Genomic DNA, 23970 nt, shown 5'->3' with positions numbered 1-23970 from the left:
ATGTGGCTTTGGGCATGCCGTCACAGCATGTTTCTCCAAGCCACTTATCTGCAGGCGTAAACAACAGTCTGGCCGACAGGTTGAGCAAGATAATACAACCTCACGAGTGGTCACTGAACATGGGCGTTGTTCGGAAGATCTTACGAGCGGGGGCACCCCCTTGGTGGACCTTTCTGCCACTCAGATCACTCACAAGGTCCCTCAGTTCTGTTCCAGACTTCAGGCCCACGACAGACTAGCGTCGGGTGCTTTTCTCTGCATGGGGGACAGGCCTTCTGTATGGTATCCTCCCCATACCTCTAGTATGGAAGACTTTGCTGAAACTTAAGCAAGACCGAGGAACAATGGTTCTGATTGCGCCTTTCTGGCCTCTTCAGATCTAGTTCCCTCTTCTGGAATTGTCCTCAGAAGAGCCGTGGAGATTGGAGTGTTTTCCAACCCTCATCACCCAGAACAAGGGGTCACTTCTACATCCCAACCTCCAGTCTCTGGCTCTCACTGCCTGGATGTTGAGGGCTTAGAATTTGCCTCCTTGGGTCTTTCAGACGGAGTCTCCTGAGTCTTGGTTGCTTCTAGGAAAGACTCCATGAAGAGGTGTTACTCTTTCAGATGGAGGAGGTTTGCCATCTGGTGTGACAGCAGGGCCCTAGATCCTCTTTCTTGTCCTACACAGACCCTGCTTGAATACCTTCTACACTTGTCAGAGTCTGGTCTCAAGACCAACTCTGTAAGAGTTCACCTTAGTGTTATTAGTGCTTTTTATCGCCGTGTAGAGGGTAAGCCTATCTCTGGACAGCCTTTAGTTGTTCGCTTCGTGAGAGGTTTGCTTTTGTCAAAGCCCCCGGTCAAACCTCCACCAGTATCATGGGATCTCAACGTCATTTTCACCCAGCTGATGAAAGCTCCTTTTGAGCCACTGAATTCCTGCCATCTGAAGTATTTGACCTGGAAGGTCATTTTCTTGTTGGCTGTTACTTCAGCTCATAGAGTCAGTGAGCTTTAGGCCCTGGTAGTTTATGCACATTATATCAAATTTCATTATAACAGAGTAATCCTTCACAGGCACCGTAAGTTCCTTCCTAAGGTGGTGTCGGAGTTCCATCTGAACCAGTCAGTTGTCTTGCCAACATTTTCCCCCCGTCCTCATACCCGCCCTGGCGAAGGCAGATTACATAACTTGGACTGCAAGAGAGCATTGGCCTTTTACGTGGAGCGGACAAAGCCCTTTAGACAGTCCGCCCAGTTGTTTGTTTCTTTCGACCCCAATAGGAGAGGAGTCGCCATCGGAAAATGCACAATTTCTAATTGGCTAGCAGATTGCAGTTCCTTCACTTATGCCCAAGCTGGGCTGACTCTGGAGGGTCATGTCACGGCTCATAATGTCAGAGCCATGGCTGCGTCAGTGGTCCACTTAAAGTCGGCCTCCATTGAAGAGATTTGCAAGGCTGCAACATGGTCATCAGTCCGCACATTCACATCTCATTACAGCCTTCAGCAGGATACCCGGCGCGACAGTCGGTTTGGGCAGGCGGTGCTGCAGAATCTGTTAGAGGTTTAGAATCCAACTCCACCCCCCTAGGCCCATTTTGATTCTGTTCCAGGCTGCACTCTAAGTTGATTTTGGTTTCAGGTCAGTGTATGTTATGTCCTCGCTGTTGCGAGGCCCAGTTGACCAATGTTCATTGTTTTGGGTGAGCCTGGATGCTAGGGATACCTCAATTGTGAGAACAAGCAGCCTGCTTGACCTCCGAGAAAGTGAAGATACTTACCTGTAGCAGGTATTCTCCGAGGACAGGAGGCTGAATTGTTCCACCAAACCACTTCCTCCCCTTTGGAGTTATTGTTGTTTCTTCTTTATATACTTTTTGATTACACTGAAGAGACACGCTCGTGCGGCGGACAGGAAGTCGTTCACGCATGCGCAGTCCATCCTGCTCGCGCGACGGAGCGTTCCCGAAAGCCTTTATTTTTGCTAGCAAAATTTCTTCCTGGTTCCTGGGCCGCCGTGGATGACAATGACCCAATTGTGAGAACAATCAGTCTGCTGCCCTCGGAGAATACCTGCTACAGGTAAGTATCTTCACTTTCTCCGAGGTCAAGCAGGCTGCTTGTTCTCACAATCGAGGGTATCCTGCAAAATCCCTAAGATTGTAGGTTCACAGTGGGTTACAACCGGACACAAATTACAAAATAATAAACATACATGCATACTAATAACACAATCTAAGTAAAACATTCTCAAAATACATGTCTTCAGTCGCTTCCTGAAGATACTATAAGAAGGACTCTGGTGGATGTACAGGGGCAATATATTCCAGTGCTTCTGCAAAATAACAATACAACCCTGAGTGAACTCTTTTATATCTAGTATTCTTTACAAATGGAAAAGCGAACATCAGATGTTCTTGACTTCGAGTTCTAGATTGACTACCTAACAGATTAATTAAGGAAAGAAAATTATAAGGAGTATCAGTGCATGCAAACCTCTCTAATGAATATTCATTGTTGGTATCCTGAAAACCTGACTGGCTGGAGTGCCTCCAAGGCGAGGTTTGGGAACCATTGTTTTAAGTATTTCCTATTACAAAGATGTAAGGATTCTATTCCATCCCTAGACCTAAGGGCCCTGAACAAGATTCTAGTAAGAGAAAAGTTCAGGATGTTTCCCCAGGTACCCTAATTCCCTTTCTCCAAAGGGGATGTAAAGGATGCTTACATCCACATAGAGAGGCAGTCAGTCACAGGAAGTATTTGATTCATAGAGCAACGCCTCTATTAGTACTGCATATTGCCTTTTGACCTTGTCAGCAACTCAGGTTTTCACAAAATGCACAGCATTCATACTAGTATATCTGTTTAGATTGGTGGTGCATGTGTTTCCTTATTTTGTTGATTGGCTGGTAAAGAGCACATCTTGGGGGAAAAAGGCAGAAGGATTAGTGCACCCAATTAGCATGCTGGAGTTAATAGGATGCATCATAAAGTACCTCAGGTCCTACCTAATCTTGTCCTTGCAATTGGAATTCATAGGATTTCCACTAGACATGACTCAGGTAACAAACAGCCTTTCTGACACAAAAAAGGATCACCAATCCAGTGTCCATAGTGGTAGAAATCCAAGGGAGGCAGCAGACATCAGCATAGAACATGTTGAGGATGCGGGGCCGTGTGGCAACAGTTCCCATGACACCCCTGGCATATCTCACGATGAGAAATTCAATAGACCTTGCAGGTGCAGTGGACAAAATCACTCGGACTGCAGGATGTCATACCTAGCATGAAACCCCTCTGGGACTCGTGCCTGATGAACAGTTTCAATCTGACAAAAGGCATCCTCATCCAAAGGCCACAATATGGAGCAACACCAATAACAGATGTATCTAAATTGGGCTGTGGAGATGTGTTTTACATCCAGGGATCATGTCCCTCTCAGGAGATAATTCACCAGATAAGTTTCCTAGAGCTGAGAGCAGTTTGGAATGCTGAAAAGGCTTTCAAAGATCAGTTGGTCAACAAAATTATTTTGATACAGACAGTGGGGTTGCAGTGTTCCTCCCTGCTTGCTGATGTAGTACAAACTTAAACCTCCTATGTTGGGAGACTTCAGGATGTGTAACCGGTCCATTTCTCATGGAATGACCCTCAGGTCCACTTCTCATGGATTGGCCCTCAGGGCCAGGACAGCTCACTAGCAGAAAATCTGAGTTGTACTTTGCAACCACATGAGTGTACCTTGGACAAGAAGGTTGAAGATATTTTGAGAGTGGGCCAGTTTCTTGATAAATTATTTTTGTCACTTCAGTTCTGTTTCAGGATAGGGATATATGGTAAACCAGCCTTGGGTGTCTTCCATACGTATATCTTCCAACACCCCTCATAGTGATAACTCTCCTGAAACTCAGAAGGAACAGGGAAACCAATTCCCTTTGCTCTGTGTTGGATGAGACAAATGTGGTTCCTTCTGGAACTTTTCTGTAAGATGACCCATAAAACGGGGAATTCTCCATCACTGATCATGCATACTCTGGAAACTGTTCCATCACAACATGGAGTCCCTCACCCTCCCAGCTTGAATGTTGAGAGGGTAACTATAGGTTCTCTGAACTTTATTACAGTGCTTCTTTCCACTAGGAAGTCTTTTAACAGTTTCAAGTGGAAGAGGTTTGCTGTCTGATGTAATGTAAGAGCTATGGATCCCTTTTCTGGTCCCACGCCAGCTTGAATACCTTGTACATTTAAGTAACTTATATAGCACAATACAGAACCAGTCTGATCAAGATGGTTTACTTTATACGCTTCCCCTTCCCCAACTACTGCTGAGTAGGTATTATTTCGGAGCTTGAACTTGCCTCAGTAGTAGTGGAACTGGAGTGACAATGTGGATTCAGCTCTCTGGGTGCTGTGTACTTTGTATACACAGTGAATTGCTGGAGGTAGAGCCTTTGGGGGAATTGAGGGAAAGTCATCTGTGTTAAATGAAATGCATATTAGTGATGTCAAGTAACCTTCCTCACTAGAAAAGGTAGTTAAACAGTTCAGTTTTTTGCTGGCACCTATTTTGTTAGTGTTTCATTTAAGATTGACTGTGTAACCGATAGGTAGCTTGTGGAATTTTGAAACTTTGAATCCATCAATTTCTGAGTACAGTTTATTATATGACTGCAGTTCCATTTTCACTCTTCTCAGTAACAGACTGGAGAAACGTCATTTCTTTTCTTTCTTCTCCTCTTTCATTCTGTAGTTAGGTTCTCCATTAAGTAGGAAGCAATTTTGCTTTACATTCAAACCTAATCAGTGCTGTTTGTACTTGCAGCAAAATCAAAGTATGGGATTTGCAAGCTGCTCTTGATCCCCGTGCTCCGGCGAGCACTTTGTGTTTGCGCACATTAGTGGTAAGTAAAAATGTATAATTCAAGTTTCTGGTTTCCATTCTAGGATGGTTCAAGATAATACTTAACGTCAACCTGCTTTAAATAATTTCTAGTCAAACATAATTTGTGCAGCCAAAGAAGAGAATGCCCATTTATGCCTTTTGAAATATGTTGTTTATTTCTAACATGATATACCGTCTTAACTGTGTAGCAGAACAAGGCGGTTTATGAATGCTAAAACATCAGCAGAAAAAAGAAAAGCAGTACGATGAATTGATAGGACAGATAACACACCACCCTTTCAGGAAGGAAACTAAATACACTATATTATAACAAAATAATAGAACAACAAAAAATAAGGTAAAAGTAATTTTCAAAGCCTAGTCTTAGTTTTAATTGATGTGCATATAATCTATTTAAATAAAGTACATGAGCCCTTGAAATTTGGTGAATTGATTCTTGCATATTATAGCAAGCATAACCAGCATTGTAAAAAGGTTGCCCTCTTTGTAGTAACACAGTAAATGACAGCATATAAGGACCAGCAGCCAGGTGACCAGGGTTATACTGCAGTTTACCCCTACTTGAGTCTTTAGGGTTGGATCTGATGCCATTTTTTTCATTGAAATGTGAAAGTTATTTAAATTTACCATGAGTGGATATGCTCTATACTTCTATCCCATCTTTATGCCATATCGTATAGGGAGCTGCTGTTCATCTCATGTCTTTTTTTAATTCCTTCACTGTTTTTGACCCCATCACTTCCTGCAGAAAAGCATTCCAAGCATCCTCTCTATGAAAGCCTTCTCTAAGTACAGAATTTCCATGCCAGATCTTCCTTTCTCTGTCAAGAGATGATGGAATTATGAGCCTTGTCAAATACCAACCAGGTTTTTTTTTTGTTTTTTTTTTTTTGCATTATTCTTTCCAACCCAGCAGAAGTTAGAAAGAATTATACACCTTTTTCTTAGGTGGTGATTCTTAATGTTTAATCTAGCATCACCCTATATAATAATTTGTACCTCCAACGTTCTCTGGCAGGCTGCAGGGTTTGTAACATCTCCTGATGTCAGCAAGCCTCCAGTGTTCCCTTCCCTCTCACTGTCTCACCCTCGCAAAAAGATGTAATGATGTCAGATGTCAGTGAGAGGGAAGGGAACGCTGGAGGCGAGCTAATGTCAGGATGTTACGAACGGAATGGAAGCCAGCCAGAGAACGTTCAGGTAAAAATCGCTGGGCATGGAGGGGAGGAGAGAATTGCGGGACATCGAAGGGAGGGGAGGGCAGGCAGAGGAGAATCGATGGACATGGATGAGAGGAAGAATCGTGGGACACAGATGGGAGGGCAGGGAAGAGGAGAATCGCTGGACATGGAGGGGAGGGAAGAAATCGCTGGACATGGAGGGGAGGGCAGGGGAGAGAGAAAAAAAATGCTTACACGGAGAGCCTTCCTAGGGCCCGTTTCATTGTTGACAAAACAGGCTTGAGTCCACTAGTGTAGCCATAATTTAGTTTATTTCCATTGTGCAGCACTTTGAACCACACGTTACATTAAATAGTATTATATAGTAGGGTTTTGTTTCTAACCATTTTCTTGTTTTATCTCCTTTTTATGATGTCCTGCCTAGCACAGAAGCTTCCCTTAGTGTCTTCCCTCTAGTGCAAGGGTTGTCAACCCAGTCCTCGGGACACACCTAGCCAGTCTGATTTTGATGATATCCACAATGAATGTGCATGACATAAATTTGCACACAATGGAGGCATTGTGGATATCATGAAAACTTGACTGGCCTGCTGTGTCCTGAGGACTGAATTGAGAACCCCTGCTCTAGTGAAATCAGATTAGATCTTATGGTCATTATTGCCAAGTGGACCCAACATAGATACCTTACACACTAAATCTTTATACACTAAATCTTCCTTGTCATCAACAGCAGATGAATCCATTAACTGATGGGTTGTATCTGCCTACCAGCAGGTGGAGATAGAGAACACTGAAAGCACATGGTGTTCCTGGACGCCCAGCCCCATCTGCCTTCAGTATATCTGTATCTCCCAGCAGGTGTGGACGTCGCTTTCTCAGTGCCTGGATTTCTGCCTGGGGTGGCTTCTGTGCTTTGCCATTTGAGCGGGGGGTGTTGCGGCTGGTGGTGCCCAGTTTAAAGGCATACTTGGTTTTCCCTGTCCCTGCTTTACCCCATTCCCCCTCCTCCCGGAGTTCCTCTGGCTGCCTGCCTCTAACTTTCCTCATAGTAAAAAAAAAAAAAAAAAAAGAGAGGCTTTCTCCAGAGCTCCTGGTTCAGTGCAGCTTGACCGAAGCTCGTTTGTCTAGGTCTCCTGAAGTGAGAGTGGTGCCCAGCTCCTCCAGGGAGGTTCCCGCTGACAGGCGCTCTGTGCGTGGGTAGTTTTGGTTTTGCTGCGAAGGCATCATTTTGTTTTCTGCATTGATGTCTGTTGAAGGGGTTAAGCGCTGCTTCCACTGTGGGAAATGCAGATCAGCAGCAGGGCTTTGCAGCACATGCTGCCTAGATGCTAATGCTGGCACAAGCATGGTGGGCGGTGATTCTTCCCGCCCAACGGAGTTGGCAGCGGGCGCCATCTTGGAGGCGCCGCGTGACTCGACCCTCGCGGTTGCGGAGGAGTCTGAGTGCAGGGGGACGCCTCGTTTCGAGGTTTCTAGAGGAGCTATTGCCTCCGCTTCCCCCAATGTGGGGGCCGATGCACAGGGTGAGTTTTCTCCCCTGAATTTGTGCTGCTCATACATAAGGCGTTTTTTCCTTGTCATCAGCAGCAGATGAATCCATTAGCTGATGGGTTGTATCCGCCTACCAGCAGGTGGAGATAGAGAACACTGAAAAACCACAGTGACCCTTGGACGGCTAGTATTTCTCTATCTCCAAGCAGGTGTGGATGTAGCTTGATCAGCCCCTGGATTTCTGCCTGGGGTGGCTCCTGTGCTTTGCCAGTTGAGCCAGGGGTGTTGTGGCTGGTGGTGCCCATCTTAAAGGCATATAGGTTCGTCCTTTCCCTACCTTACCCATTCCCCCCTCCTACCGGAGTCCCTCTGTTGCTGCCTGCCTCATCCATTCCCCTGTCCTCCCAGAGTCCCTCTGTTGCTGCCTGCCGCCAACTTTCCTCAAAGCGTTAAAAAAAAAAAAAAAAAAAAAAAAAAAAAGAGTGCGCTTTTACTGCGTGGCTGTTCTGAGGCTTTTCCCAGAGATTCTGGTTCAGTGCAGCTTGACCGGAGCTCGTTCACTCAGTCTTCTGAGGTGAAAGTGGTGCCCAGCTCCTCCAGGGAGGTCTTGCGGACACCATTCCGAACGGGATAAGTTTTGGCGGAAAGCCGCCATTTTATTGCTATATTTCCGTCCAGTCGGGCGATGGCTGCTGAGGGAGTTAAGTGCTGCTCCCGTTGTGGTAAGCGCAGATCAGTAGCGGGACTGTGCAAAACGTGCTCCTTAGACGCTCGCAGTAGTACGAGCATGCCGAGCGATGATTCTTCCTGCTTGATGGAGCTGGCAGCGGGCGCCATTTTGGAAGCGCCGCATGTCTCGACCCTCACGGTTGTGGAGGAGTCTGAGTGTAGGGGGACGCCTCATTTAGAGGCTGCCAGAGGAGCTCCAACATCCGTCTCTCCTAATTTGGAGGCGGAGGGTCAGGGTGAGTTTTTCTCCCCTGAGTTTGTGCTTTTAATGCATAAAGCCTTCATGCTGAAAAGAGCTCTGCTGCAGGTGTCTGACACTGCGTTGCATCCTGGGTTCTCTCCGGGTGTTGATGCCCCGGGGATGGCTTCAGAGCTTATTTCCTCCCCCGAGCGTTGGAAACACACTAAACATAGACAGGTAAATTCCCCGTCTGAAAGTGGCGCATATCCTCCCCCCCGCCACCCCCCCCATGGTCGGGCTGTGGGGAGTCTGAAGGATCTAACAGGCCCTCAGAGACAGATGATCCAGAGGAGGGGGTGCCTGTTTGCCACTGGATTTGGATGATTCCAATGCGGTTCGGATTTTCTACCGCGACGAGCTGCCAGCTCTCATTGCTGACGCCTTGCAGGCCCTCTCGATTGATGATCCTGCTGAAGGCGATGCCTCCTCTGTTAATCTTAGGATGGCGAATATTAAGAAGCCTACTTGGGCCTTTCCTGTGCATGACTCCATCCAAGAGCTTATTTCAGCTCAATGGTATGACCCCAATGGGCCTTTGAAAGTGGCCAGGGCTATGGGCCAACTTTACCCTCTGAGTGAGGAGCACTTGGCCCCTTTGGGGATGCCTAAAGTGGATGCATTGGTCACGGCGGTGACAAAAAAGACCACTCTCCCAGTAGAGGGAGGGGTCGCTTTGAAAGACATGCAGGTCCGGCAGCTGGAATCCGCGCTGAAGCGGTCCTTTGAAATTTCGGGCCTTGCCTTAAGGGCATCTATTTGCAGTTCCTATGCAGCCCGGGCATGTCTTTCCTGGTTACAGCAGGCGGTGGAGCAGCCCACGGATGGTGCGGGGTCCCTCTCTGAGGTGGCCCCGTGGATGGAGTCGGCGCTGTCATTTTTGGCTGACGCCCTTTATGGTCTGGTCAGAGCTTCGACTAAACAGATGTCTGTGGCGGTTTCTGCCCGCCGCCTTCTTTGACTACGGCATTGGGTGGCTGACATGGCCTCTAAGCAAAGGCTGGTGAGGTTACCCCTTTCAGGGCCTCCTGTTATTTGGAGAGGAATTGGAGAAGATTGAAGACCTGGGGGACTCTAAGCCCCAGCGGTTACCTGAGGGTAGGCCGAGGCCTTCTTCCAAGGGTCCTGTATTTCCCTCCTCTTCCAGACCTCACTTCCGTGAAGCTCACAGGTATTGCCCGGGGCGCTCTGCTGGGTTTTCTCAACATGCCCGTTTTCTGCAGAGGAACTCCTTTCGCTCAGGCAAACCGTTCCGCAGGGGCCGGTTCAAGACCAATTCAGGGGCGTCCTCCACAATGATGGGACGCCAGTCCACTCCTCGATTCCTGCAGTAGGAGGACGTACTTTCCCTCTTTCTATAGGAGTGGGCCAAGATTACTTCGGATCAGTGGGTCCTGGACCAGATCAGAGAAGGTTACCGACTAGAATTCGGTGTCCCGGTGAGAGACGTGTTTGTGGAGTCCTGATGCGGCACTGCCGTCAAATGGGCGACGGTAGAAGAGACCTTACAAGTCTTGCTGCACCTTGGAGTGGTGATCCCGGTGCCTCCCGCCGAACATGGCTGCGGCCGCTATTCCATTAATTTTGTCATGCCTTGAAAAGGCGGGTCTTTCAGACCGATCCTCGACTTGCTAAGAGTCAACGAGGTCCTCAGAGTACGACACTTTTGCATGGAAACCCTGCGCTCCGTCATTGCAGCGGTACAGCCAGGAGAGTTTCTCACATCTCTGAACCTAAAAGAAGCGTATTTGCACATTCCTATCTGGCCCCCGCATCAGCGGTTTCTCCGGTTTGCGGTGTTGGGACAACATTTCCAGTTTCGGGCCTTGCCTTTCGGCCTAGCCACAGCTCCCTGTACCTTTTCCAAGGTAATGGTGGTCGTAGCTGCCTGTCTCAGGCGAGAGGGTATCAGAGTTCACCCCTATCTCGACGACTGGCTCTTCAGAGCGAATTTGGCAACCGAAAGTCGTCTTGCCACAGCCAGAGTAGTTGCAGTCCTGCAGGCGCTAGGCTGGGTGGTCAATATACCTAAAAGTCACCTGACCCCCTCTCAGTCTCTCGAGTATTTGGGGTTCCGGTTCAACACGGCCTCGGGATTTGTCTTTCTCCCTGAACAAAGGCGATGCAAGCTTCAGAATCAGGTCCGTCTGCTCCTGCAGATGCCTCGCCCATGAGCTTGGGACCTTTCCAGCTGCTGGGGTCGATGACAGCCACCTTGGAGGTGGTTCCTTGGGCGAGAGCGCATATGAGGCCTCTGCAGATTGCCCTGCTTCAACAATGGTCTCCGATTTCCCAGGAATATCAACACAGACTAATGTGGCTCCCTGCGGCCCGGCTCAGTATGGAATGGTGGCTCTCCGACAGGATGCTGCGCCAAGGAATGCTGCTTGCGCTTCCTTCTTGTTGCCTGGTGATAACAGATGCCAGCCTTTTGGGCTGGGGAGCGCATTGCCAGGGAAGCTATGCTCAGGGTTAGTGGACAACCGTGGAAGCGGGGTGATCCATCAATCGCTTGGAACTGAGAGCGATATTCCAGGCTCTTATGGCCTTTCAAAAGACTCTGAAGAGGCTTGCTGTCCAGGTCCTGTCAGACAACATGACAGCAGTGGCCTACATAAATCGTCAGGGCGGCACTCAGTGCAGGGCCCTGGCTGCGGAGGCCACTCAGATTTGCCACTGGGCCGAGCTCCACCTGCAGCTCCTGTCAGCAGCTCACATAGCAGGTCAGAGCAACGTGCAAGCCGATTTTCTCAGCAGGCACCAAATCGACCCAGCGGAATGGGAACTGGCAGAAGTTTCTCTTCAAATTTGTGCCAAAATGGGGGACACCCGGAATGGATCTAATGGTGTCAAGTGCAAACACCAAAGTGCCTCGATTTTTCAGCAGAAGGAGAGATCCTCACTCGGCAGGGTTGGATGCTCTGGCTCAACCCTGGCCCTTGATAGGGGGAGTCCTGCTTCTGATTCTACTACATCGGGGATTGGTGATTCTTATCGCTCTGGATTGGCCAAGGCGTCCGTGATATGCGGATCTCCGTCGGATGATGGTGGAGGCTCCATTTTATTTGCCCCTGGTGCCGAGCCTGTTGGTTTAGGGTCCGGTGTCTATGGAGCAACCCTGCCGATTTGGTCTTACGGCCTGGCTCTTGAGAGGGTGCAATTGAGAGACAAGGGCTATTCTAACAAGGTCATTTCCACTCTCTTGCAGGCCCGCATGCGATCCACATCCGCAGCTTTTGCTCGGATCTGGCGCAAGTTTGAGGTGTGGTGTGTTTCGAAGGCGATCACTCCCACGCGGGCTTCTGTCTCGCCGGTGCTGGACTTTTTGCAGGATGGTTTAGAAAAAGGCCTGGATTACAATTTCCTGTGGGTTCAAGTGACAGCGTTGGCATGCTATCGGGGGAAAGTCTCTGGCTTGTCCTTTGCTGCTCATCCAGACATTGCCCGATTTCTCAGAGGGGTGCTTAGGCTCCGTCATCCTGTGCGGTCGCCTTGTCCAGCCTGGAACCTGGGGCTGGTGTTGAAGGCTCTTCAGTGTTCACCTTTCGAGCCGCTTAAGCAAGCTTCAGAGAAGGATGTGACTCTCAAGACAGTCTTTTTTGTGGCCATGACACCGGATAGACGCGTGTCTGAGCTTCAGGCGCTGTCCTGTCGGGACCCTTTTCTACAATTCTCGGAGTCCGGAGTAATGGTATGTACAGTGCCTTCCTTCCTGCCTCAAATTTTGTTCAAATTTTATCTGTTGCGCGAGTCAGGTGTTAAACCAAGTTTCCCAAAATTTGAGATCTCTAACTGCAATAGTTGCAGATCTAGACCCCCTTTTCGGAAAGGTTGTTAGTCCATGAGCGCGCGACATTTACCAAAATGCCATTTTTGGGGTCTAATAAAATCCAAACACATTTATAAGAATGGCTAAAAAATTCAAATCCTGTACAGTTTTTGATGCTAATTCCGATGAAATACATTTTAACATTATGGATGCAAATCCAGTCAAACAGGTTGACTCAAAGTGTGCATCAAAATTGGTCGCGACTCATCGGAACATATTTGGACCAACATTCAGACCGCAACAACTTCCATGCAAACAAAGATACAGACTTGAAATTTTGAACAAGCATTATGCTTGTGCTGGACATAATACTGCCAGATTTGCAACTAACCAGCATCTATAACCGCCCTGCAGGATCTCTTCAAAGTTGGCACTGTCAGCGCAAATGGTAAAATATACCAAAGTTCAAAGCCAATTATTAAAAAAGAGTCTGCCTGAATCAGCTTGTGAACAGTACCATCTGAAAGAGAAAATTGTGCTCTACAACACTGATATGTTTTTGTTTTGCAATGCCACCATTAAGTAGCCATTTACTCAGGTCAAAGTATGTTATATTTAGTACGCTTGATGCGCTAATTTTTCTTCATTTCTAGGAAATTGAGTCTTAATAGTCGCTTAAAAGTATTGATATAATTATTTATTCATTAGTATTTTATTTGTTGATTGTCCAGTCGTTTATTGTGCGCTGTTATGGTGGATTGGAAATGTTTGTGAAATGTTAGTTGAACAGAAAGATGCTTTCATAAGCTTTATGCATACTCATGGTCCCGCTACTTCATTTTATTGGCCGGTAAGACGCAATACTTGCTGGATCCCAGAACAGCTTATCATTGCTGTTATTCCAGCTCCATCAGTGACATCATCTGGTCAGCAATATAGTTTCCCCAGAAACCGTTCTCTTGCAGATCAGTGATGCTTTCAGAATGATGAAGTAACTGAAGAAGGCAGGCTTGGGAACCTGCAGTGAAGTAATTGAAGAAGGCAGGCTTGGGAACTTGCAGTAAAGAAACACACAATTAGGCTTGGGATCCTGCAGTAAAGATACCCACCTGTGGCTGTTTGCATGGCTATCTGGCGTGGCCCCTATGGCGATGAGGATGCTGGTTTCAGTGTGATAACCAGTAATGGCTCAGTCATCATGGACCAACGCAATACATCAAGCACACAAAATATAACATACTTTGACCTGAGTAAGTGGCTACTTAATGGTGGCATTGCAAAACAAAAACATACCAGTGTTGTAGAGCACAATTTTCTCTTTCAGATAATACTGTTCACAAGCTGATTCAGGCAGACTCTTTTTTTAATAATTGGTTTTGAACTTTGGTATATTTTACCATTTGTGCTGACAGCGCCAACTTTGAAGAGATCCTGCAGGGCGGTTATAGCTGCTGGTTAGTTGCAAATCTGGCAGTATTATGTCCAGCACAAGCATAATGCTTGTTCAAAATTTTAAGTCTGTATCTTTGTTTGCATGGAAGTTGTTGCGGTCTGAATATTGGTCCAAATATGTTCTGATGAGTTGCGACCAATTTTGATGCACACTTTGAGTCAACTTGTTTGACTGGATTTTGCATCCATAATGTTATGTATTTCATCGGAATTAGCATCAAAAACTGTACAGGATTTGAATTTTTTAGTCATTCTTATAAATGTGTTTGGATTTTATTAGACCCCAAAATTGGCATTTTGGTAAATGTCGCGCGCTCATGGACTAACAACCTTTCCGAAAGGGGGGTCTAGATCTGCAACTTTTGCAGTTAGAGACCTCAAATTTTGGGAAACTTGGTTTAATCTGACTCGCGCAACAGATAAAATTTGAACAAAATTGGAGACATGATGGTGGGAAGGTTTAGACCACTTGGCATGGAATGACCCTTATAGGAATGAAAAGTTCGTCTTGTGATAAGTACTGAAGGGTATTAGGTTAAGCTTCATTCGTGACAGATTAACTTGATCAAATTAGGAATATTAAACTTTAAATCCAGATAATTTAGGATAAACAATTAAGACACAAAGTATACATTTTGTATGGTTGGCATTTTGTTCGTTAGCATTTAGGATGAATTGTTATCATGTGCTTTCTTAAATAGATAGGTTTTCAATAGTTTATGGAAGTTCACTGTGTCATGGGATATTTTTATAGATTTTGGTAATTCATTCCAGATTTGCGTGCATATGTAGGAGAAGCTAGATGCATACGTTAATTTATATTTCAATCCCTTACAGTTTGGATAGTGGAGATTTAGGAATGTACGTGATGAGCTGGTAGAGTTCCTGGTAAGTAGGTCAATAAGGTCTGACATATACCCTGGAGCTTCACCGTGTATGATCTTATGAACCAGGGTGCAAACCTTGAAAGCAATACGTTCTTTTAATGGAAGCCAGAGTAGCTTTTCTCGTATGGGACTAGCGTTTTCATATTTCATTTTGTCAAATATGAGTCTGGCTGCCGTGTTTTGTGCAGTTTGAAGTGTTTTGATAATTTGTTCTTTGCACCCAGCATAGATGGCATTACAATAGTCTAGCTGGCATAATACCAATGATTGCACCAGTCTGCAGAATGCTTCTCTTGGGAAGAAAGGTTTAATTCTTTTGAGTTTCCACATTGAATGAAACATTTTCTTTGTTGTGTTTTTCGCATGGTTTTCTAATGTGAGGTTACGATCAATTGTAACTCCTAAAATTTTCTAAGTTTCTGGTACGGGAAGGGTCAAGTTAGGGATATTTAAATTAGTGGGTTTGTACTTGTTGTGCTGTGATGAGAGAATGAGACATTGTGTTTTCTCTGCATTGAGTTTCAACTGAAAAGCATCCACCCATGAGTTCATAATATGGAAGCTGTCATTTATTGCTTTAGAGATTTCTGTTAAGTCATGTTTAAATGGGATATAGATCGTAACATCATCTGCATAAATGAAAGGGTTAAGGCCTTGGATAATGTTTTGGCTAATGGTGTCATCATTAAATTGAAAAGGGATGGTGAAAGTGGAGATCCTTGAGGGACTCCATATGCTGGTTTCCAAGGTGATGATATAGTCGAATTTGATATCACTTGGTATGTTCTTGTTGTTAAGAAATCTTTGATCCAGTTAAGTATGTTTCCTGTTATTCCAATGTATTCAAAGATATTTAGTAGTATTTCGTGGTTGACCAAATCAAACGCACTGGACATGTCGAATTGCAGGAGAAGTATACTGCCTCCGGTTGCGATTGCTTGCTTAAATTTGGTTAGTAGTGATCAGCACAGTTTCTGTACTGTGGTTAGATCGAAATCCTGATTGTGATTCATGTAAAAATCAAAAACTTGTTTAAATAATCCTTGAACTGTTTGGTTACCATTCCTTCCATTAGTTTGACTGCTAAAGGAATGGATGCAACTGGGCGGTAATTGCTTATATCATTTGCTTTTTTCTTTATGTCCTTAGGTATTGGTGTGAGTAGTGTATTTCCTTTATCACTGGGGAAGAGTCCATGTTGTAACATATAATTTAGATGTTTTGTGAGGTCTGTTATGAATTGTTGAGGGGCGAATCTTATTAGGTTATTGGGGAATGCATCAAGCTTGCAGTGGGATTTAGTAAATTTACTGATCACTTGGGTGACGGATTTCTCAGTAAGGGTGGTGAAGTTAGACCAAATTCTGTAAGCTGGATATTCCTCTGGAGTTGAATCTAAGCAGTTGAAGAATATTTCGTGGTTAGTAGTAATAGATGATAATGTGAATCGAATCTTGGCAATTATTTCTTTAAAGTATTTAGCAAGACTGTCTACTGATGGGGTATCTGTGGTAGTTGAAGTGACTGGGGTAGTATTTAGTAATTTGTTCGCTAGTAGAAAAAGTTTGTGTCTTTGTCATCTGGTCCAATTTTTGTTTTGTAGTACGATCTTTTTGAGTGACGTATAGCATATTTGTATTTCCTTTGGATTTGTTTCCAAGAGTTTTTAATGTGTCTTCATTTTTCCTTTTGTTCCATGCTAATTCGTATCTCCTAACCTGGGTTTTTAACTTTTTCAATTCTTCATTAAACCAAGGTATCGAGTTGTCTCTTTGTGAGGATCTTGATCGTAAAGGTGCTATGTTATCTAGTGTATTCTTGCATCTAATGTCCCAGTCTTGGAGATAATTATTCGAGTCTGTTTGTATTGTCCATTCGTCATTGTAGAGCTGTTGCCAGAATGTTATGGTATCTATTTTTCCTCTTGAGGTGTAGGTTGTACGTTCTTGGTTATAGCGTGTGTTTTTTCTTCTCCATTGTAAGGATATGTTTAATTTATGGTGGTCTGACCAAGATACTTTTTCCCATTTTGTATCTACTAGGGTTGGATTAAGATCTGATGCTAATTTGTAGGTAATGAGGTCAAGAGTGTGTTCTTTGGTGTGAGTTGCTTGTATGTTTGGCCAGATAAGGTTGCATAGTTGAAAGAACTCTTTACATTCACTTACATTGGTTGAGTTGGAATCGTCTTAAGTGTAAGTTTATGTCCCCTATAATAAGAACATTAGAGTTAGCTACACATGTGTTTGATATGAATTCCATAAGTAGTGGTTGGCACTCAAGCCAAATCCCTGGTGGTCTATAAAACAGAAAAACATTCAGGTGGTCGACCAAGGATGTATAATGGATTCTTACTGAGGCTATTTCAAGATGAGGCGTTATAGACTTGGCTGTTGTTGTAATGATGAATTGGGATTTATAGATTAATGCTATACCTCCTCGTTTACCTTTTCTTGTCCAATGAGTGATTTTATAACCTGGGGGGCATAGGTCTAAAATTGTAGGGTCATTTTGATCGTGAAGCCAAGTCTCAGTGATGAGTAGGAGGTCGAGGTTGTCAGTCGTGATCCAGTCTGTTGTTATAGTTGTTTTGTTAACAGCTGATCTAGCATTAATATAACACAGTAGAATTGTTTGGTAAGGGTCAGTCTGATTTGAAGTTAAATTATTTTTTATTAATTGCTTATTATCTTGTAGTTTAGGTTTGTTTGGTCCTTTCTTTCCTTTGTATTGATTTTGTCCCCATGTAGCGGATCTTCCATTAAACTGGTTATAATTATTTTGGTAAGATATATTATTGGTGGGTGAACTATTAATATTATATAATCTGGGTATGCTCTTGGTGACAGTAAGGGGTGTAGTTAGTATATGATGTATCAGGGATAAGGAGTAGATTATTAGAAAAGGTTTGGTTGTTTCCATTTTGGTGTCAGTCAGGATTAGTGTAAAGTAAATTGGTAGGCGTGTTATGTTAGTAGGTCTTGATTATGGTTAGATATATTATTTAAAGCAATTTATACTCCAATGGAAGCTTCAGAGGGATCGTAGATCTTGCAAAAATATCTAACAGATAACAGGTAAACATGAGCATATAGCTTAGAGATAGCAGATAAACCTAAGCATTACAATACTATACAAGGTATGATATTTGGTCTTAGAATGGTTCTAGAGCAGTTTGAAGCCTATCAAAAATAAATTAAGCATGGATCTTACATGTACGGCAACTTAGGTATCAACTTAGGTATCAATGATGTATACAGTTCAGGTGATCAATATTCGGTGTAGTCCCAAAAACTTCATACGGCGGTAGCAAAGATACTAAGTTAATGTGGTGAGGTCTCGGTAAACTCCCAGAGTCTGGTGGGTCGTTGATTCGATGATCACAGTCCTCTTATAAATCGGTGGTATCGTTAGGTTTAGGAACGCGTGAATGCGTTATCTGAGTCGTACAGGCCACGGATAGCACATTATAAGAGTCGTCACCACAGTTGATCCGAGCCTGTTACAAGCCTTTACTGTTCCATGGCCTCACTCTTCGGTGCTCCTTCAGTTCTTAGCGGTTGTGCTGAATGCCTTGCAGTGACAGCTTCTGTGACTCATTCGCTATAACGCCTTGGTAGTCAGGTTATCTGCCGGTACGTTTCTCGTCGGAGATTCCTCGCTCTTTGGGACAACCTCGAATCACCAGCGATCTCCAACCCTCTCGTTCACACTTTTCCTCTTAACGGTTTGGGCTGCAGAGCTTGCAGCGACGCCTTCGGTATTCTACTTATTACACCGCCTTGGTAAGTAGTCGATGCGCTGGTATTTCCCTCAAGGGTAGGTTCAATCAACTACAGCCACACGTTCCACAGGGTGAGGTGCGGGCCTCGGTCAGCAAAAGGCCTCAGCGGCACCAGGTACAACAGCCCGTTTAATCACGACCATAACTTTAGCTAGGGGTAGCTAATGCTTGAAGTGATCTTTAAGGACTAAAGGAAAGAAAATTATCAAGGTAAGAACCTAATTTCCCCTTATGTTCTGCTAAGGTCTAGGGCAGTGATGGCGAACCTTTCAGAGCCCGAGTGCCCAAACAGCAACCCAAAATCTAATTATTTATCGCAAAGTGCCGGTACTCATTATGGGCAGAGTCACCACATATGACTCCACCCCTATGATAGCCACACCCCTTACACCAGCCATGGCGCATATAAACAGACATCATTGAAAATATTATACTAGTATAGGAGAAAAAAATAACATGATTTCTTCCATTATAAATCATTTCTGTAAGCTGTTACAGCTCCAGTATACCCAGTGCAAAATAAGACAGCAGATGTAAATTCTCAAATTGGACATATTCCAAACACTAAAATGGAAAATAAATGATTTTTTTCTACCTTTGTTGTCTCTGATTCTGCTGCTCTCTTAACTCCGTTTCCAGGGCTTCTTTTCCATTTCTTTCTTTACTTTCCTCCTTTCTTCTTCATTTCTTGCCCTCCATCCATGTCCAGCCACCCTCCTCTCCCTTCCAGCCACAGATGTCCAGCCACCCTCCTCTCCTCTCCAGCCACAGATGTCCAGCCACCCTCCTCTCGCCCCTGCCTGCCCGCCCTCCCTCCCTCCCACCCAGCACCCAGTAGCACCCAACTCCAGGCCTGCCTCCCTCCCTCCCAGCACCCAGTAGCTCCCAGCACCAGGTCTCCCACCCACCCACCTACCCACCCAGCACCAGGCCACCCTCCCAGCATCAGGCCTCCCTTCCACCCACCCAGCACCAGGCCTGCCTCCTTCCCATCCAGCACCCAGTAGCACCCAGGCCTGCCTGCTTCCCTCCAAAACCGACAAAGAACCAGGCCGCCCTCCCTCCCTCCCAGCACCAGGCCTGCTTCCCTCCCAAACCGACGAAGCACCAGGCCTGCCTGCTTCCCTCCCTCCCAGCACCTCCCAGCACCAGCGCTCACCCTCCCTCCCTCCTCCCAGCACCAGGCCTCCCTCCCATCCAGCACCCAGTAGCACCAGGCCTGCCTGCCTCCCTCCCTCCCAGCACCCAGTAGCACCCAGCCTGCCTGCCTGCCTGCCTCCCTCCCAGCACCAGGCCTGCTTCCCTCCCAAAGCGCCGAAGCACCAGGCCGGCCGCCCGCCCTCCCAGCACCAGCGCTCGCCCTCCCTCCCTCCCAGCACCAGGCCTGCTTCCCTCCCAAACTGACGAAGCACCAGGCCTGCCTGCTTCCCTCCCTCCCAGCACCTCCCAGCACCAGCGCTCACTCTCCCTCCCTCCCTCCTCCCAGCACCAGGCCTCCCTACCATCCAGCACCCAGTAGCACCAGGCTTGCCTGCCTCCCCCCCTCCCAGCACCCAGCCTGCCTGCCTGCCTCCCTCCCAGCACCAGGCCTGCTTCCCTCCCAAACTGCCGAAGCACCAGGCTGCCCGCCCTCCCTCCCAGCACCAGCGCTCGCCCTCCCTCCCTCCCAGTACCAGCGCTCACCCTCCTCCTCCGAAATTGAAAAGGGGTCGGCAGCTACAGCGAAACGCGGCATGGTCTTCGCTCGGTGCGCCTTTGCTTCGCTTCTGTCTCTCAAGCTCTGGTCCCGCCCATGGCATGCGTGCCATAGGTTCGCCATCGCTGGTCTAGGGGCTAGATGCACTAAACTTAACGAGCTAGCAATGTGGTTTTAAACTGTTTCTAGTCAATTTAACGCGCAAGTAGTAAATTGGGACATGCACAAAAGGGCATTGTCCTGTCACGGTAGCAACTAACGAAAACGGAATGCAGATGAGCAAATTAGTATTATAATGTGTATGCAATGCACTACTATTTTCCGATCCCCTTACCGTGGAAAACCTAACGGGAGGTCTGCACCTCTCGTTGGGTCTGCTGTGAGGGAATCGGAAGGAAAGAAAAAAACGTACAAACCTTACAGCTGTCTTTTTTTTTCTTTGTGGCTATTTTCCTGCTCAAACCTCCCCAGAAAATTCTTGCAGAGCTGAACACCTACAGCGAGCTCCAAAAACGTCTGAGAAGGATGACAATCTGTGAAAAAAAATGTCCAAGTGTTTTTGTGAGTGAAGGACGTCCATGTTAGGCACTTTAGAAAGATGTCCCTGACGAGCATTTGGATGTTTGCAGCTTTCTCCAAGTGAAGGGCTACTACTTACTTTAATCATTGCTTTAAAAGTTGAACGAAGGAGCTTAGATTTGTCCCCCTTCCTCATCGCCAGCTGAAGCTCCTTGAGAGGGCTAATGGACGATTGTGGGCCCCCCCCCCCCCCCCCCCACACAGCCTCTCTGCCAGTCACAGCGCGTTTCGCTGATACCAGTGACAGCAAAACGCGCTGTGATTGGCTAAGAGAGACCTGGAGGAGGGGCATAATCGAAAGGGAGGTCCAAATAGTCCTCGCACATCCCGATTCTCTCCGGCGGTGGTCGTAAGGAAAACACGTCCAAGAAGGACGCCTATCAAAAAGTCCGCAGGGAAAAAAAGTCCCATCAGGGACAACCTTTTTTTTTTTTTTTTTTTTGACGTGAAGCCGTCTTTGGCATGCGCAGAGCAGCCAGTATAACGATTGGCTGCTCTGCGCATGTCCAGCTGCCCGACTGGCTTACAAGGAAATCGCGTGCAAATGAGTTAACAGCGAGCAGCTCATTTGCATGCGATTTCCTTCATGCATGCCCTTTGCTTACCGATTTGCTAAGGGATCGGTAAGGAAAGGGCTCTTTATGTGGGGTTAGTTCATCTTAGCCCTAGGTCTAAAATAGCTTTCCCTCTTATCAATTCCTGGATCAGCAGATCAAATGAGTCGTATAAGGAAAGGCTAAAGAAGGCTCTTCAGCTTGGGGACAAGACAGCTGTAAGGAAATATGATAGAGGTATAATTAAATCCTAGTGGATAAATGCCCTGATTGTTTAGTCTTTCAAATGGTACAGAGTCTAGGGGATACTGCATCAAGTTGCTAAGTTGTACATTTCAAAAAAAACTTTTTCACTCAGTGCTTAGTTGTTTCTAGAAGAGGTGGTAAAAGCAGTTAGTGTAGCTGAATTTTAAAAGAGTTGGACAAATTGTTGGTGAAAAAAGTCCATAAATTAAGGTAGACCTGGGAAAAGCCATTGCTTATCCTTGAGAGTAAGGAGCATGGAATCTTGTTACTTTTGTGGGATCCTGTCAGGTACATGTGACCTGGGTTGGCCACTGCTGGAAGCAGGACACTGTGCTAGATAGACCTTTGGTCTAACCTAACATAGCTGTTCTTATTTATTTCATCTAAAAATTTTTACTTTTTTTTGTTTGTTTGTTACATTTGTACCCCGCGCTTTCCACTCATGGCAGGCTCAATGCAGGTTACATGGGGCAATGGAGGGTTAAGTGACTTTCCCAGAGTCACAAGGAGCTGCCTGTGCCTGAAGTGGGAATTGAACTCAGTTCCCCAGGACCAAAATCCACCACCCTAACCACTACTTCCCTGGTATGATGATAATTGCAAAGTTTATTTGAAGGTACTTGAAGTTGGACAGAGTACCTGCCTATAACAAATGTAAGCCGCTTTGGTTCAGCACAGAAAGGCAGTATATTAAATCCATGGACCCCCCCCCCCCCCCCCCCCCCCTTCGTGCCAAGCATCTTCCATAATTTCTGTTAGCATTTGATCGTTGGTTCATGCTGGCTAGATGGATGGTTGTATCCCCAGCCCCCCCCCCCCCCCCCCCCCCCCCACCCCGCCACTGCTTTCTCTTCCTCCTTCACACGTGTAACTTCTATTACTAGATTTTGTTTCCTGCAAATTTTGTCTTGTTTGAATTGGTGACCTTTTTCACGCACAACCCACCAGTAATTTGATTCACCCTATAACCTGCAGTATAATCTGTATGCTGGTATCAGTGTTATCCAATTTCCACCAGTGTCATGCTAATTATATCTAACTTTCCATCTTATGTTTTTTTTTTTTTTCATTCAACAAGCGCCAAGTAATTTAGTCTAAGCTAGGTCTCCCAAACCTGTTCTGGGAGCTCCATGGCAATCAAGCTTTCTTTGCGTTGGCAGCAGATCAATCCAGGACTTGTGGGTTATGCCCATCTGCCAGCAAGTGGAGAAAGAGGACACAAATTTTAGCTGTGTCCTAGTAGGCAGTGACCAGTGCTCCAGCTTTGTGTTTCTTCATCTCTAACAGGTGGAAAGGCGTGTTTGAGGCCCCTCCTGGATTGATTGATTGATTGATTGAATGCTTGCTCCTGGTCTAGTGCTTGGTCAGTTGAGCTGTGGGTGTTTGCTAGCATTCTGGGTTCAATGTTGGGAATACCTGATTACCCCCCTCTGGGTCGGGTCAGGTCTGCTTTTAATGTGCAGATCTTTCCTGTCTCTTTTTGTTCTAAACTGTGCTAAAAGGGAGTGTGTGTTGCTTTGAGTGCCAGGTTCAGCATCCCTACAGAGAAGCTTTTGAGTTTCCCTTGGAAGGCCTGCGGGTGTGGTGAGCTGTTGCTTTGGTTTGGAGCTTCTTCTTTGCATGCTCATGGTGTCGCTGCCTGAGGCAACTAAGTGCTGCGCTCAGTGCACGGCACATAAGTTGGCTTTGGGGCATTTCGATTCCTGCTATGCCAGTTTTATTTTGGTGATGGGGAGGGGGCAGAGAGGCTGCTAGTTTGGGCCTGGTGTTGGACTGCTGCCATCCAGCAGTGGCATAGTCGGTGGACTTTGACGCCCCTGTGGGGGAGCCATTTTGGAATCGTGTTTGCTGATAGCAAAGCATACTTCACAGCTGGCTCCTCATGTGGCCATCCCTGCTCGACAGTGTGCTTCGATGGCTGTCTCTTTTGTGTGGGTTCTGAGCTCTTTGGAGCTGCAGCAGTCTAAGGTGCCTCTTTCAACAGAGTTTGAGTTACCATGTATACTCAAGTATAAGCAGAGTTAAGTTTTCCTTTGATAAAAGGAGAAATACATTCTCCCTTTCCCCTTCCCCCTTGATTTGTGTCCATACTGACTACCACTTCTCTCCCTCTCCTACTCCCCCCCACCCCTCCCAGTGACCATCATTTCTTACTGTTCTCTCCTGGCTGCTGCCACGGACAGAAATGAAGCAAACTGGGCTTGTGTGGGGCCTTGAATATCTGCACCTGCTCAAGGCCTCCTGGCTCCTGCCCTCTCAGATCCCATCTTGCTTTCACTTCCTAGTCAATAGCAGCAGCAGCCATGAGGAAGCAGTAAAAAATGTTGGTCAGTGCTTGAGGGGGAAGGCGGAATAGTGAAAGAGAGTCACCGTAGAGGGAGGGAGGAAACACAGAAATCTCTTCTGACTCGGCTAGAAGATAGGATCACAATTTCTGGGCTTTTTTTTTTTTTTTGCCCAAAACTCTGAG

At 46.1% G+C, this 23970-nt stretch overlaps 1 protein-coding gene across 1 annotated transcript in view; it reads left to right on the top strand.

Moving 5' to 3' along the window:
* Positions 1-23970, top strand: part of LOC115476819 (F-box/WD repeat-containing protein 11-like) — a 323530-nt gene that overhangs the window by 254518 nt on the left and 45042 nt on the right. Inside the window, 1 exon segment of the mRNA XM_030213393.1 lies at positions 4814-4892. Coding sequence (XP_030069253.1) covers positions 4814-4892 — 79 coding nt within the window.

This window comes from Microcaecilia unicolor, chromosome 8, assembly GCF_901765095.1.
Source record: "Microcaecilia unicolor chromosome 8, aMicUni1.1, whole genome shotgun sequence".
In the NCBI taxonomy this organism is placed as follows: domain Eukaryota; kingdom Metazoa; phylum Chordata; class Amphibia; order Gymnophiona; family Siphonopidae; genus Microcaecilia; species Microcaecilia unicolor.
Note: the sequence above shows the minus strand (reverse complement) of the source record. Positions and strands in the feature narration are given on the sequence as shown.